Below are 13,707 nucleotides of genomic sequence, written 5' to 3'. Positions count from 1 at the left end.
TAGCAACCTACATTTTTATAGTCTTACAACAGCTGTGCAGGGTGTCTAAATATGACCGTGCAGTCAAATAGGCATCAAAGTTAGAACCCATGATGCATTTTTCTAGGAGTACATCATAACATGCAGACTTGGTAATTCTTAGACCACTGGGTTATGTTGCTACCTTCAGTTTTGAAACAAGTAATACAGGAGTGTTCATAGAAACAGAGTGGAGGGGACTATATCCTGTGATGTGATTTTACAGGTAAGACAAAAATCCTATTGTCATAATCGTACTTGACAGGACACAGGTTTGTTAATTCGGATACCACTGGGGCATCCTAAAGCAGTTCATCTGAGGGGTGAGCAACACATCCGACGTGCTGGCTGCCGCTGTCAAAATATCCGAACACAGCTGGCAGCTCATTGTTCAGGTTGTTGAAACTGTCACAGCCAGCGCTCCAATAAAACCCCAATAAGACAAGGGAAGCAAACATCACCCTGGGCCCCAGAGTTACCCATGCAGGCATAATGTCTTCCAGGCAGAGGATGTTCGGGACAAGCCCAATTCACAAACCTTGCCCTCCTGCTGGTCATACCCCCGTAAGCGGTCTTCAGGGACAGGGCTCTACCTGCAGAAGGGCCATGGTCCTGGGCCTGTATACCACCCAGCAGCTAACTCATTGTGATTCAAGGTAAACACCCCATGTAGTAACCAGTGCCTGAAGCAATGTTACAGGCCAGACCGGCATCTTCTCCCAGGCAGGGTCCAGGTACAATCCCCAAGGTTCAGCTGAGGAGCAACTGATTAGGAAAGCTGCAAATCTACGGAAGCCACAGTAGCTATAGTGCAGTTGAAGACTTGCTAGAACTGAAACATTTGTGTAAGCTCTCTCAGTAGAGAGAAGCAAATCTATCATCTAAAGAAACTAGCGAAAAAATTAGGCATGCTGGACATGGGAAGGGTTTTGCAGGGCTGTCTTTACAGCTCGTGTCCAATCACCTGAAGGTACCAGCATAACCCAATGGTATAAGTATTACCAAGCATGTATTCTGTCATGTACGATTAATAAAAGTAGCTTTGCACATGATGACAAACTTATGGGTGTGCTGACGACATATCTTTCTAGAGTTAGACCCAGGTCACTTGGCAATGTAACAGAGCTGGTCAGGCACACAAATTACCATCTCCACAATACAAGTCTGTGTGAAGACACTTGGGTTTAGAGGTGTGGCTGTTCCTTAGATCTGCCAGCACAGACCACTGCAGTGTGAGGGCTGGAAACAGGTATTTTAAAGCATTTCCTAACCAAAATCAGTCACAAATCATAACATGCATGGATACAGGAATATAAAGAGATAAAAAAGGTATGCAACTTTGATTGGGCTTTAAATTCTAACTTTAACTTTCTAACTTTAGAACAGTCAGATCACATCACGTGTGCCAACTCACAACTATGGTGTCTGGGTATATTTACCAATGATTCAGACTACACTGCCAGAAAGATTAGTGTTGTCCAAAATACACACAGATGCTTTGTAGTTACAGACAGGTGTCTGCCCTTATAGCAGCCTGTATATAGATGTGGGAGCCTTTTCTGGAACAGCACAATGATAAGTTATATTTTGCTAGTTTCTCTTTTCCTTTTTACTGGATTTTGTCTGTTTTAACTGGTATCACTGAAAAAGAGTATTCTACAGGAAATTAATGGTTTAAGGAGCAGTCTCCAAACACATAGTGGTGAAAATAAGAACAGTTGAAGTGCTAGATAGACAATTTAATTTCTTCTTTACGTGTATCTACATGATTCTCCAACTCAGATAATACCAAAGTGTGACCAAAATCTGACCCGATTTACAAGCTATCTGATTTGTATGCCTGCTCCTTTCCTTTTTAATAAGAAATAACAACAGGAAAAAATAGACTGGGAAATTGGATTACCGTCTTCACAGGACCCTGCCCGAGCCACATCTATTTTCTTCTTCTGCTTGCAGGATGCAGCTTGCAGCTCACACTGGTTGTCATAAGTGACTCCATCACTACCACACACTGGTAGGTAAGGCTGGCGCTCACAAGGCTGACACACGCACTTGTTGTTTACGCACTTGGCACCAAAGCCGCAGATGGTGTTTCCACAGGTTTCTAGAAGAGAGCAAGACAAATGCCATAGTGAAAAATCCCGGCACATGCAATGTTTTGTTTTATACCTTAAAAGAAGAGCCACCAACATAAAAGGTATTGAAATCTGATAACCATTTGTGATTAATGTATTCAATTTTCCAAAGCACATATGACTTTCCATGTATGATCCCTGTGACACAGTCCCTGTAATTTCCAGGTAGGTCTGGGTGGACGCTTACATGTGGTAAAGACCCCTGCACTCCCATGTGATAGTACTCGGATCTAGGGATTAGCTTCTTTGTAGCAGGAAGGAGAGTTAGATGAGACATGGGAGTAAGAAAAAGCTTGGTTTTAGCAGTGGAGGGAGCAGACTATTAAGCTAGCATGTTACTCTGTCTTGAATGGGAAAAGCACAGGTTTGCTGTTAGCAAGACACAACTTGAACTGAACCTCTCATAACAGAAATATTTGTTCCATTTGCATCTAGCTTCAATACTTCAGAATCGTGGAACCAGAACAAAAAAAGCAGCAAATAAGAGTTAAAGTGATATTGAAGTCAAAAGGTGTTTAAGCGATATCAAATTATGTTTAGATAAATTACAATGGATGCTGCTTCTTGATGTTTAAAAGTTTTAGCTCCCTGCAGAATCAGCTGGTCTCCTTAACACTGGTCCTGATATCCCATTTTGGGGTGGTTCCTTTCATTTGCAGGGTCCTATGGTGTCACCCTTGTGTGTGCTGGTAAGCTGTATGTGTCTCCACAAACACACACAGGCATAGCAAAGCAAGCCACTCTCCTGTTCTCTGTTCCTGCTTCCTCCCTTCTCCAAGCTAGTAGATGGAGACTGTGCTGTCCCTTGTGATTCTGTACTGGACAGGTAGTTTAGGGAAGGTGAACTGAGAGAGCTGGAGCCAACAGTTTGGAAACATGATGACTGTGTTTGTGCACAAATGAAAATGTAAAAAAAAAATTATATAGATATATCTATATATATCTATATAGATATATAGATATATATACACACATATATTACAACAGCCAGCAGGCTCTCTTGCAGTTTCTTACGTATGGAAAGTCTGATATAAACAAAATGTCAGTACCAAGATGCTTCTCACTGCCACCAATCAAACCTGCCTTGGATGTCTGACTATGACACAGGAAACAGAGTGAGCGGAAAGTACACAGCTAAGGTGTCAGAAAATACAATTGTGGTGACCGTGCAAACTGCACTCTGCATTTTGGCTTCAGCAGAATAAAGAAAACTCAGACTAAGGTAGACACAGCAGACTTCATTATTTCAACACAGCTGTAGTGTTTGCTGGATAACATCAGCAGCTTACAGGCTTACAGGTTTTACATGTTGCCTGGAATTGTTCTTTAAATTCAAATGTGCACTATGTTAACTTTGAAACTAAATGCAGGCAGAATCAATGTGCTTCTAAGAGTACATCAGGGAGGGGTTAGTATCTTTTGTCTACATTACTCGTTCTCTCATTCCTCTTGTTCACTATAACCTGCCTGGCTACTGGGCTACAAGGGCAGAACTGGGAAAACCTGGCCTGCACATTAACGAAGTTCACCAGATGGTATTCCCAGTTCTGCCCTTGCAGCCCAGTAGCCAGGCAGGTTATACAGAACAAGAGTCAAAAGGTATGACTTTGCCTGGAAAAAAAAAAAAAGAGTAGCCATGGCCAGGTAAGTTGCGTCTCCTTTATTTTAAGGCATTACATTCAATTCGGACCGGACGACATCCTCTGGCTCACTAGCAATTCTGTTGCTGGTGACAGTTGACTAGTGACAGTCCACTCACCTTCAATGGTGTGGGTCCCTTGCTGGCTGCTCTGTTGCGGCTTCCTCCTGCAGTATTTTGGCCAGTAAGGGAGTAATATTCAGTAGGTAAAGTGACAGTTCCACCTTAGTGATCATGCCACTGAGAGCTTTTCAAAAGTATAGGAATTATACTTTTAAATTATGTAGGGAAGCTCTCAGAATAAAGCAGAGGGAGCTGCATCACAGCCATAGTACTAGTACTGACAAGGAAAGGAGAGGGAGGAGGGGGAGCTCGCTTACTGCACCATATACTGTTGTGAGGAGCTGGCACAAATTTTTGAACCAACTGGGGTCCATGCTACAAGTTTAGCAATACGTTCTGGGGTCATGGGCCTTGTAAAGAGCAGTCCAGTTGAGGACATAAGGATGTGACTCGTGTTCTATGTACTGTAACAGTAAGAGATAAAAGTTCCCTTCCCTTGCAGGTATAATCATTCAAAATAATAAAGTACACAACCATTCTGAACTGCTCGCATAGCACTGGAAATGAATAGAAACTCCATCAAAGCTTGCCTACAATAAATGAAAAGTAAATGTAGCTCTGGGAATTTTCTGTCAATTTATCTGCTGAATGCCAAACCCTAAAAAACAAAAACTTTTTTTTTTTTCCTTAAATAATTCTCGAGAGAACATTACAATTCCGAATTGAGTAACAAATATGTAAAAGTGGGTTCCCTTTGTAGAAAGATGAAAAATTACAGGTCTTGATAACACTACATTTTAATGTTCACATTACAACTAGCAAATCAAGAAACTGGGGCAATTTGGAGGTAACACTAACACAATCAACCCAATTCTTTGATTGTTGGAAATCTATTTGTCTTTGCTATTTATAAACTACCCAGAATGTTCAGTTTGAAATTGATACTATGGTGATTTATGCCACATGTATGTGTTCTCTTCTGAAGCTGAGAGGTTTATAAATAAATGTGTAAAGAAACGCGCTCACTTCTCTCTGCATTATTTTTACCTATTAATGCCAAAGTGAATTCTCAAAATGTATGAGCATTTTATGCTGAAGCAAGTTGAAAAATGAAACGCTGTATTTTTCTCTCAATGCAATGTTCGGAGGTAGGAGCTTTTGACTATTGTTCAAGCAAACCTCCAGGCAAAAGTGTAAATACACACATAAAACACATATAGGACCTGTACACAACCGTACAGCATGCACATCTGTGCAGAAACCTGTGCTTGAAAGTGACAGCTGGTGCATGCAGCCGCCTGTACAATTAAATTACAGAATGCAAATGCACGCTGCTACAGGCTGACCCGAAGTTGCACATCCGCACGGGTATGGATGCATGCCCCTGGATGCAGAAGTTTATGTCTAGGGGTGTACATCTATAACTGTATGGATGTGTAACTTTGGGTTGGCATGTAGCAGTGTGGTCACCTGTACGACTCTGACAGTAGGCGGCAGTATCAGCTGTCACTCCTGAGTGCAGGTTTCCTCACAGGAGTGCATGCTGTATGGCTGTGCATATCCCTGTGAATGGGGCCATAAAGAGAGCTGTTTTTACATACCGTATCAAAATATTGATCTTCACTCTGCAAAGCTACACCACCCAATGAAACTTCAAATCCAACACACTTCTGGATGTGTTGCACACCTGAGGCTCCCGTAACCTTCTGTGTTTTCTCCTGCCACCCCTTTGTCACTACAGGACACAGTAGTAGGGTTGGGTGAAGGAATTTCAGGAGAAAGTGACTGAAGTTGGGACAAACTGGGACACTGCAAGGGTACGTGAACAATTGCGGCAACTGTGTGTTTTTTTTCTCAGACGTACCTTAAACCATGTAAATTGTTGCTGCAATTGCTCACACACCCTTACAGTTTTAATGTTTGTCCCAACTTCTGTCACTGTCCTTTTTTGGGCAGCTAAACCGGAAGTTAAATGTGGAGAAAATGTAAAAAAAGACTTGTGAAGTAATTAAAGAATACATTGAATGTTATGACTACAGGTGCATGCATTTTTCAGAATACAAACTTTTTTTTAGATAGCAGACCTTTAACAGCAATTACTTTGCAAATGCAATTAAAATCATTATCAGGCTCCCTCATAAACATACTGTATATGCAAAACTGTCAGGAAGCTTTGATCAAAAAATGAAGACTTTTTTTCAAATCCAAAGGAGACTGATTATTTGTTATTTTAGGAAATAAACTATTTCCCCCAAGGCTGAGAAATGTTCCTCAGGCTCCCACCGTAAGACTACAAAAAGTACATTGTGAGGACTTTTAAGGTGGAGAGGTCCCCTCCTGGTTTTTACTTTGCTCTCTTATCACAACCCACTCATTCAAACCCACCCCCCTTGCTTGCTGTCCCCCATGCTTGACTGCTATTCCATCTCTGCTGTCACACTGCCAACTATCCTTGACTGAGTTGCAATCCCGTTGGGAAGCAGAGGAGATGCAGAAAGTCTGTCTTTTGGTAAACTGACTGTATGTTATGACCATAGCCAATTGTACTGTTTCCAGGAAAGTTTCAGAAGTCCAGTGATGGATTTCACTTGCTGCCCAGGGATTTATTTTCAACTAATGGTAAAGACAGTTATTACAAAGAGTGGACCCGACTCTTCTTCAGCAATGTACAGTCTGTATAGGGGAAGGTGTTTTTTACACCAGTGTCTCCATTCTTTATTCAGAATTGGGGAACAGAATTCCACTTTAAAAAGCCATGATTTACCTACATTAACAGCACATTTACATGCATACATGGAAAGTGAATTTAAATACTGCATTTGAAAAAGGTAACAATTTAACATTTAAAAAGTAACTCCCCTTTTGCTCATGACTGATGCCATTTGTACTAAAATAAATCAAACAAGCATTTCATCCATTTCCTGCAGTGTAAGTCATGAGTTTAGTCTCAGTGTTGTTGTTTAAGAGAAACTGTTGAGGACAGCAGTGATGTAATCACTTAAGCAGAGAATTAGGTTTTAGGCAAATTCTATACATCAAAATTGTACAGAAACATACATGGAAGCCATGATTTTGGTGAGTTTTAGAACAGCAAAGTTAGTTGTGGATAAACCAGAAAGGTAATTGTTATTAACACTCAATTACAAAAATGTAGGGTTTTTTTTTGTATGTCAACTATGTCATTTATTTTTGTGTCAACTATATGTCATATCCATAGGTGGAGCTACCTTTAAAGCCTTTTTTCCTTAACTTACTGCAGTCTCCTTGCGCTGCCACCTGTAGGTTAACTTGTTGAGTGCAGGTCCGCACATTGAGCTCACATTCACTTCCATAAGTATTGCCGTCAGTCCCGCACACAGGTTGAGCCGAGGGTACACATTCTGTTGGGCACACGCAGCGGCCAGTCTCTGCTTCGCAAATGGCTCCAAACTGACACTTCCGGCAGCGATCTGCAACAAAAAACATTTTTTTAAAAAGTGTAAGACGAGCTTTAACTATCCCCCACTCCGTATTCCAGCTGCATTGTGCATGTCATTTGTCTGTCCTCTCATGAAAGCTTAGATGCACCTGCACCCATTTTAATTAACTGACCTGCCATCCCAGCACTAATACATCAGATGCCATTAACTCAACACAGTGTCCTTGGGTGCTCTGACAAGGTCAAAGGGTGTAGAAAAGGACAACGGCATGAAAAACTAGAGCTCATTGTAACAGAGGTGACTCATTTACTTTATCAAATCCTTTCTGTAATATGCCTGGAAGGGGAAAATGTCACTTTTCATGCAAATTCTGAAAGGAATGGGTGAGGGAATTTTAACAGATCTTCCTGTGCTGCATTTTCATTGTGTAAAAAAACATTTCGGAGGCTCGGCAAGCAGGCAGCGCTCATTCTGTGCAAAGTTTAATTCTCGCTTGAAAGCTAGTTGCCTTCTGGTTGGTTCTCAACTAAATCCAAACTTTTGCCCCAAGCAAATATGTTCCAGCTTTCAACTTCATTTTTTTGTAATTGAAAATACAATTCATTTATAAAAATATTCATTTATTTTCTTTGCTTCATGAAGCAAAAATGTTTATAGCGTCTGGAATGCAGCGAACAAATAAATATAAAAGAGGAACGCTCATGAAATGGAAACGATACGGTGCCTGGCATCAAGATTTTAATAAAAGAGATAGGTATCTGAAATAATGCCTTGGTATTAAAAGGAATATACACCCGGTTTTTAATGAAATTTAGTCAAATACATTGTGGAAAACAATTTGTTTGTACGTACACATTATTAATAAGCGTAGTACCTGCCATGCTTTTGAATCAAACCTAGCATACTTGATGCATGCCCTGCCACCAAGTGTGAGATGCCACAAAAAGGCATTGTACCAAAAAGCAGCTTTTGGTTGCCCATATAGTAATTATTGAGCTTAAAAGCTTAGTGGACATAATAGTCCTAATAACTAAAGTTGTGTTGTGTATAAGAAAGACTTGTGTCCCTTATGAGCAGTAAAAAGTAGTTTGAGATAAAAGTCGATCTTAAACCTGTATATACAATCCCATGTTCCAACATTAGGGGGGTTTTTTATGCCTTGCTCTCAAACTATCCTAACCCGCTTGGAAGTGCCTATATTTGTTCGTAGCTTCTTTGTTTTTGTTGATTGCCACCCTTTAAGGTTCCAACAACAGGAACTGCCCCCCACCCAAAGCTGGGAAAGTAGAGATGTTTGCGACCAAGATATGCCCAACATTCTCAGTGCCTCTTTCTGTTTACTTTGAATGGTATTTCCACTTTCGCAGCCAAATTGGGATAACACCTACTTTATATTTGTTACGTGATGTTGATACATTGTTGTATCATCAGCTTTGTCAGACTCACTCCCTATTTCCCCAAAATGCACTGACTAAACTATGCTGCTACTAGTATGCAAATCTTTACTTTGAGGTCAAACACCACAATGGTGACTCAAATTATATTACCTCAGAAAATACACTACACCTTGCTAATTAGGTCCTTGCTAATAAACTAGTGAATGGGTTTTAAATACAGCTAGCTTAAATACATGACTCTGTCTTATTATCACCTTCCTGTAACCTGCTGCACAGAAGCACTCAATCAGGGGCAGAAGAAATGGTGCACTGTGCCAGGCTCTATTACTTTGATCAGTGCTTTCAGTGAAAACGCTTACAGTAGGGATTAGCACAGGGATGGCCTCATCAGTGTGCTGCTACTTCTCTATTGCCAAATCACTGACTGTGGTGTGACCTGGACCAGGCTGCATTGCCTAACTGCAGTGTGATCTATGGGGAGGTAGCATAATCTATGTATTTCATCTGTGTATTTATAGGTTTCCCTGGAGTTTAGCTTTAAACAACCTTTATTATAAACTGAGCTGTCACGTGTTTAAATGTGAATAAAGAATTATGACTTTTTTAAGGTATGGTTTATTATCGTTAATAACTGTATTAAAGTGCATAGCTAGCAGTTTAAAAAGGAAACTAGAGCTGCAATAATTATTCGATTAAGTTGATTAAAATCGACGATGGAAAACGTTGTCAACGTTTTCCATCGTCGATTCGTCGGCTAAAATTAAAATTTTCCCACTCGCCGCTGCACGCCACGCCCACGTTGGTTAAGCCGCTTGCGCCTACGCTGGTATACCCGCTCACGCGACGCCGCTTACGCCCACGCTGACGACATGCGTCTGGCCCTCTCCTCCCGGTGAGCTTCCCGACTCGCCGCTTTATAATGTATTATTGCTGGGATTTGTAGTTCCTCTATAACTGGTCAGTGGTAATCTGCATTGTGCAGTATAATCATTATACAGCGCAATGGAGAATACCACCAGCCATGAAGGACTACAAATCCCAGCAATAGTACATTATAGTATAATGTATATAGTATATTATAGTATTCCTATATAGCTGCTGGTATTCTGCATTTCGCCGTATAATCATTTTACAGCGCACTGCAGAATGCCACCAGCTATAGAGGACTACAAATCCCAGCAATAATACATTATATACAGCGCAATGCAGAATAACCCCAGCTACAGAGGACTACAAATCCCAGCAATAGTACCAGTGGCGGACGTAAGGAACAAAGGACCCTGGTGCAAGATTTTTTTTGCCCCCCTCCCCCCCCAAAAATACACAAACACAGTGCTCTCCTCCCGCAGCGCTGGGCCGGCTGTCACTTTTTCTCCTCCCCGCTGGGACACAAAGCAGAGCCCAGCGGGGAGGAAAGAAAGCAGGGATGCGCTGCTGTATCAACAGAAAAATGGCACTTTTGGCATTTATCTGCTGATATATCGGCCGATATCTTTTGGCGGCCGATATATCGGTGCAACCCTAATATTTACAGCAATGCAGAATGGCACAGGCTATAGAGGACTACACATCCCAACAATACTTTATATAACAATAGCATTTCTGTATAAAGTACTGCTGAGATTTGTAGTCCTCTATAGAGGGTGTCATTCTGCATTGCTGCAACAGTACTTTGTACAACATTAGGCTACAAATAATTATTATTTTAATGAATTATTTACCTGCACCTCTTCTTTCTGGTCTTCTGTCTTCATCTGTTTCTCTATACATTGCCCCCCCCTCTCTCTATACATTGCCCCCCTCTGAGAGGGGGAGGGGGGCAATGTATATAGAGAGGTGTCCTCTCTGTATACATTGTGGCGCAGAGATGGGGGGCCCGCTGGCCGCTGGGTACCGATCCGGCGCTGGGACTGTGCTTGGCCCCCCACAGGCCAAAGGCTCTGGTGCGCCAGCACCGGCGGTAGTTCCGCCACTGAATAGTACATTATAGTATAATGTACTATTGCTGCATGCCTCTATAGCTGCTGGTATTCTGCACTGCGCCGCTGTATAATGTACTATATTGCACATATTTTAGGAGTTTAGAGGGTCCCCCTTTCTCAGGGACAAAATAGTCCTAATAACTAAAGTCCTAAAATTAATAACAAAAGTTGTGTTGTGTTTAAGAGAGACTTGAGTCCCTTACAGGCAGTAAAAAGTAGAATATACTGTATATGTTTGGGATAAAAGTCTATCTGGAACCTGTATATACAATCAATCTAATCCTAATTAGGGCTTGGTACTGTTGAACAAAGTGTATAATGGACTGATAGAATTGGAGGGATCCGGAGGGGTAATTAGTCTGATGATTGCTCCAGATGTCTCCTGGGAAATCTGCTTCTTGGGAGAATCAGCCCCTCTATACCGCCAAAGATTATATTCACACTGTTCCGTATACATGCGGCGTGCCTTGTAACACCCACATGTAGGTGTGAATGGGCGCATATAGTTTCTCTTTACCTTTTAAACAAAATTGCACTGCATAGATGTGAACCAGCCCAAATGGAAAGAATAGGCTTTTTACTTGAAATGCATTTGTATACAGTAAAATGCATGTGTTTTGTTGCATCAAAATGGACTAGAGTGACCTTGGCCCTTAGACCTGCCTGAGAACACCTACTGCTTTAAGAGATCCGGCGCCCCACACCTTCTTTCTACTTCATTATGTCTTTATTGGTGTCTGTGTCCTTGCTGGGGAGATTCACCCTATTTGTCCTGTGACCATTGGGACACAAAGTGATGGAAAATCCAATATATACAAGATCCAAGATGCACTGATATTATAAAGAAGGGGGCCTTAAGTACTGCCAAGGGCCCACAGTATTCTTAATTCATCAATAAACGGCACACTCTTCCAAGTGGGAGCAATGATTTCTATGCTCTTGCTATAAAAAACACATATACAGCATGCAGAGGAAATCAGCTTCTTATATACAGGGCTCCAGAAACAATCCCTCTCATATAAACCACTCATAATGCATCCACTGATAAGACAGTATAAGCAGCAGAGGCACTGGATCATATAGATTGAAAATGACGGCTAGGTAATGTGCACAGACAGGCAATACAAACGGAACAAATTGCCTATCAGGGAAGAGGCGAGTGTTGTGATAAAAACAAACATGTGTGTGTCCACAGAGTGAGTGTGTGTGCAGGATGTACAGGCACAGAGTGCATTGCACAGGGGCACACAGATACTTATGATGGGGGGAGAAGGGACACAGCTCAGAGCATCCAAAGCTAATAACAGAGCAGAGTCTCTGACCTGTCATTCCCTGACTTTCATTACTTGCAGCACAAAGTACAGACGGAGACCTCATCATTTTACCAGAACCCAGAGCACCTCCTTGCAATAACACAATACCGCACAGAAAGCCAAACTATTAACCATTGCATTCCACCGAACCTCACCAGACACTGACTTCAGAAATCCAACTGTCGTCTGCTAACATTTAGACTAGCTGTGGTGGAACTACACATCCCAGCAAAGGTTACTAATCAGCTTCCTGCAGCTGAAAGCAATTTTCTAATCAAAGCATTATGTGGATGGAGAGGGTTCATTGTGGCATGAAATCGTAGACAAATGTAAAAAGCTTTCCAGTTTGGGTTTTGCGAGTTTTCCTTTAAATCTTATCCCTACCTGCATGACAATTAGGTTGCTATCATACATACTTGAATTTTTTTTTTAAATGTTGTTTGTTTTCTCTTTTTTTATTTCAGATATCTCATGCTGCTGATCTTCTTCAGCCTCTTTGAGACATGTCCTATGTAAATGTGCTCACTCCGACGTCAGCTGGAGATCATTACTCTGGACCAGCTACTGTTAGTGACAGTGGTTGACCATGCCAGTACATGTGTCAGCACCAGGGACACATGTGACCAGGTGACAATGCACAAGCATACCTGGGATATAGTTGTCTTCCATTACAGGAAGTGCGTAAACAAGGACTTCCTTTAATGAAGGCTACTATTAATATTAAGATTAATAACAACTTTTGAAACTGTATTAACATGCTAAAGCTATATGAGATTATAGTGACCATGTTTAGCTCTAATTTACCTCTAAAGGCAAAGTCTGCTTAAAATGTACTATGCAGCAGAGGCTGACTGCCAGGGAATGCTATAAAGCCAAGCAGGGTCTTTCGTTGCAAAAGTGTTGAGATTTTCACAATGGGGGAGTTAGATATCACCTATTGGGGCTGAGAGACTTTTAAGGAGCTGGTATATAAAAAATTGGAAGGTCTTATCACAAACATTGCCTATACTCTACTGGACACAGTAAAGCAGATAAGAGAGGCGGCCATATAAATTGACTGTAGAAAAGACGTGTTTGAAGCCTTCTTTATTTATTACTGGCACGTGCATTGGCTGCTTTCAACGTTTCCATCTAATATTGTTTGTGCTCTCTGATATTGGTTGCTTGGGATGAAGGATGAGATTGAGGGCTTTGACAATGAATTTATATGGTTTGTACTGCCAGGGCTGCCCAAGTCTGTCAGATTTGGCTGTCACAAACAGTAAATAGGCAAAACAGGCTGGTCGCCCCTGAAAAGCAAAAGTCTCAAGTGTCCAATTTGCAGATACAATACTGTATATGAGCAGCTTAAGATCACTCAAGTCTAAAAGTACACAATGCTGGGCAACTAAAACAGATAACAATACATAAAAGAAGGTTCACTGACCCTGGCCTTCCTGAGCCTATCTATTGGGCTTTCAATGTTATGGGCAGCTTGGAAGTCCTTTAGGAAGGCTGGGGAGTTGGGAAGGGTGAAGCACAGTTCAATATTTGCAGGAAGAATTCAAGATTTGCCTATATCTCTGGATCAAATGATCATCCTGACATGCGGATTTCACTGAACATACATTCAGAGTCAATTTTCCATTTTTGTAACAGGTTCAAATTAAAAATGTACTTACTGAAGCCTGGTGGTTTTGCTGATTGCACTATAAATGTGTGCGTGTGTGTATGTGTATATATATATATATATATACATATA

General features: G+C 41.3%; 1 protein-coding gene across 1 annotated transcript in view; it reads right to left on the bottom strand.

Moving 5' to 3' along the window:
* Window positions 1–13,707, bottom strand: part of AGRN (agrin) — a 430,880-nt gene that overhangs the window by 107,889 nt on the left and 309,284 nt on the right. Inside the window, exons 9-10 of the mRNA XM_018563524.1 lie at window positions 7,110–7,304; window positions 1,922–2,122 (exon numbers count right to left, since the gene is read on the bottom strand). Of these exons, the coding sequence (XP_018419026.1) occupies window positions 1,922–2,122; window positions 7,110–7,304 (396 nt within the window). The remainder of the gene's footprint in view (window positions 1–1,921; window positions 2,123–7,109; window positions 7,305–13,707) is intronic.

The sequence above is a fragment of the Nanorana parkeri genome, unplaced genomic scaffold (genome assembly GCF_000935625.1).
Source record: "Nanorana parkeri isolate BGI_ZX_2015 unplaced genomic scaffold, ASM93562v1 scaffold671, whole genome shotgun sequence".
In the NCBI taxonomy this organism is placed as follows: domain Eukaryota; kingdom Metazoa; phylum Chordata; class Amphibia; order Anura; family Dicroglossidae; genus Nanorana; species Nanorana parkeri.
This window is presented reverse-complemented; position numbering and strand designations above follow the sequence as displayed.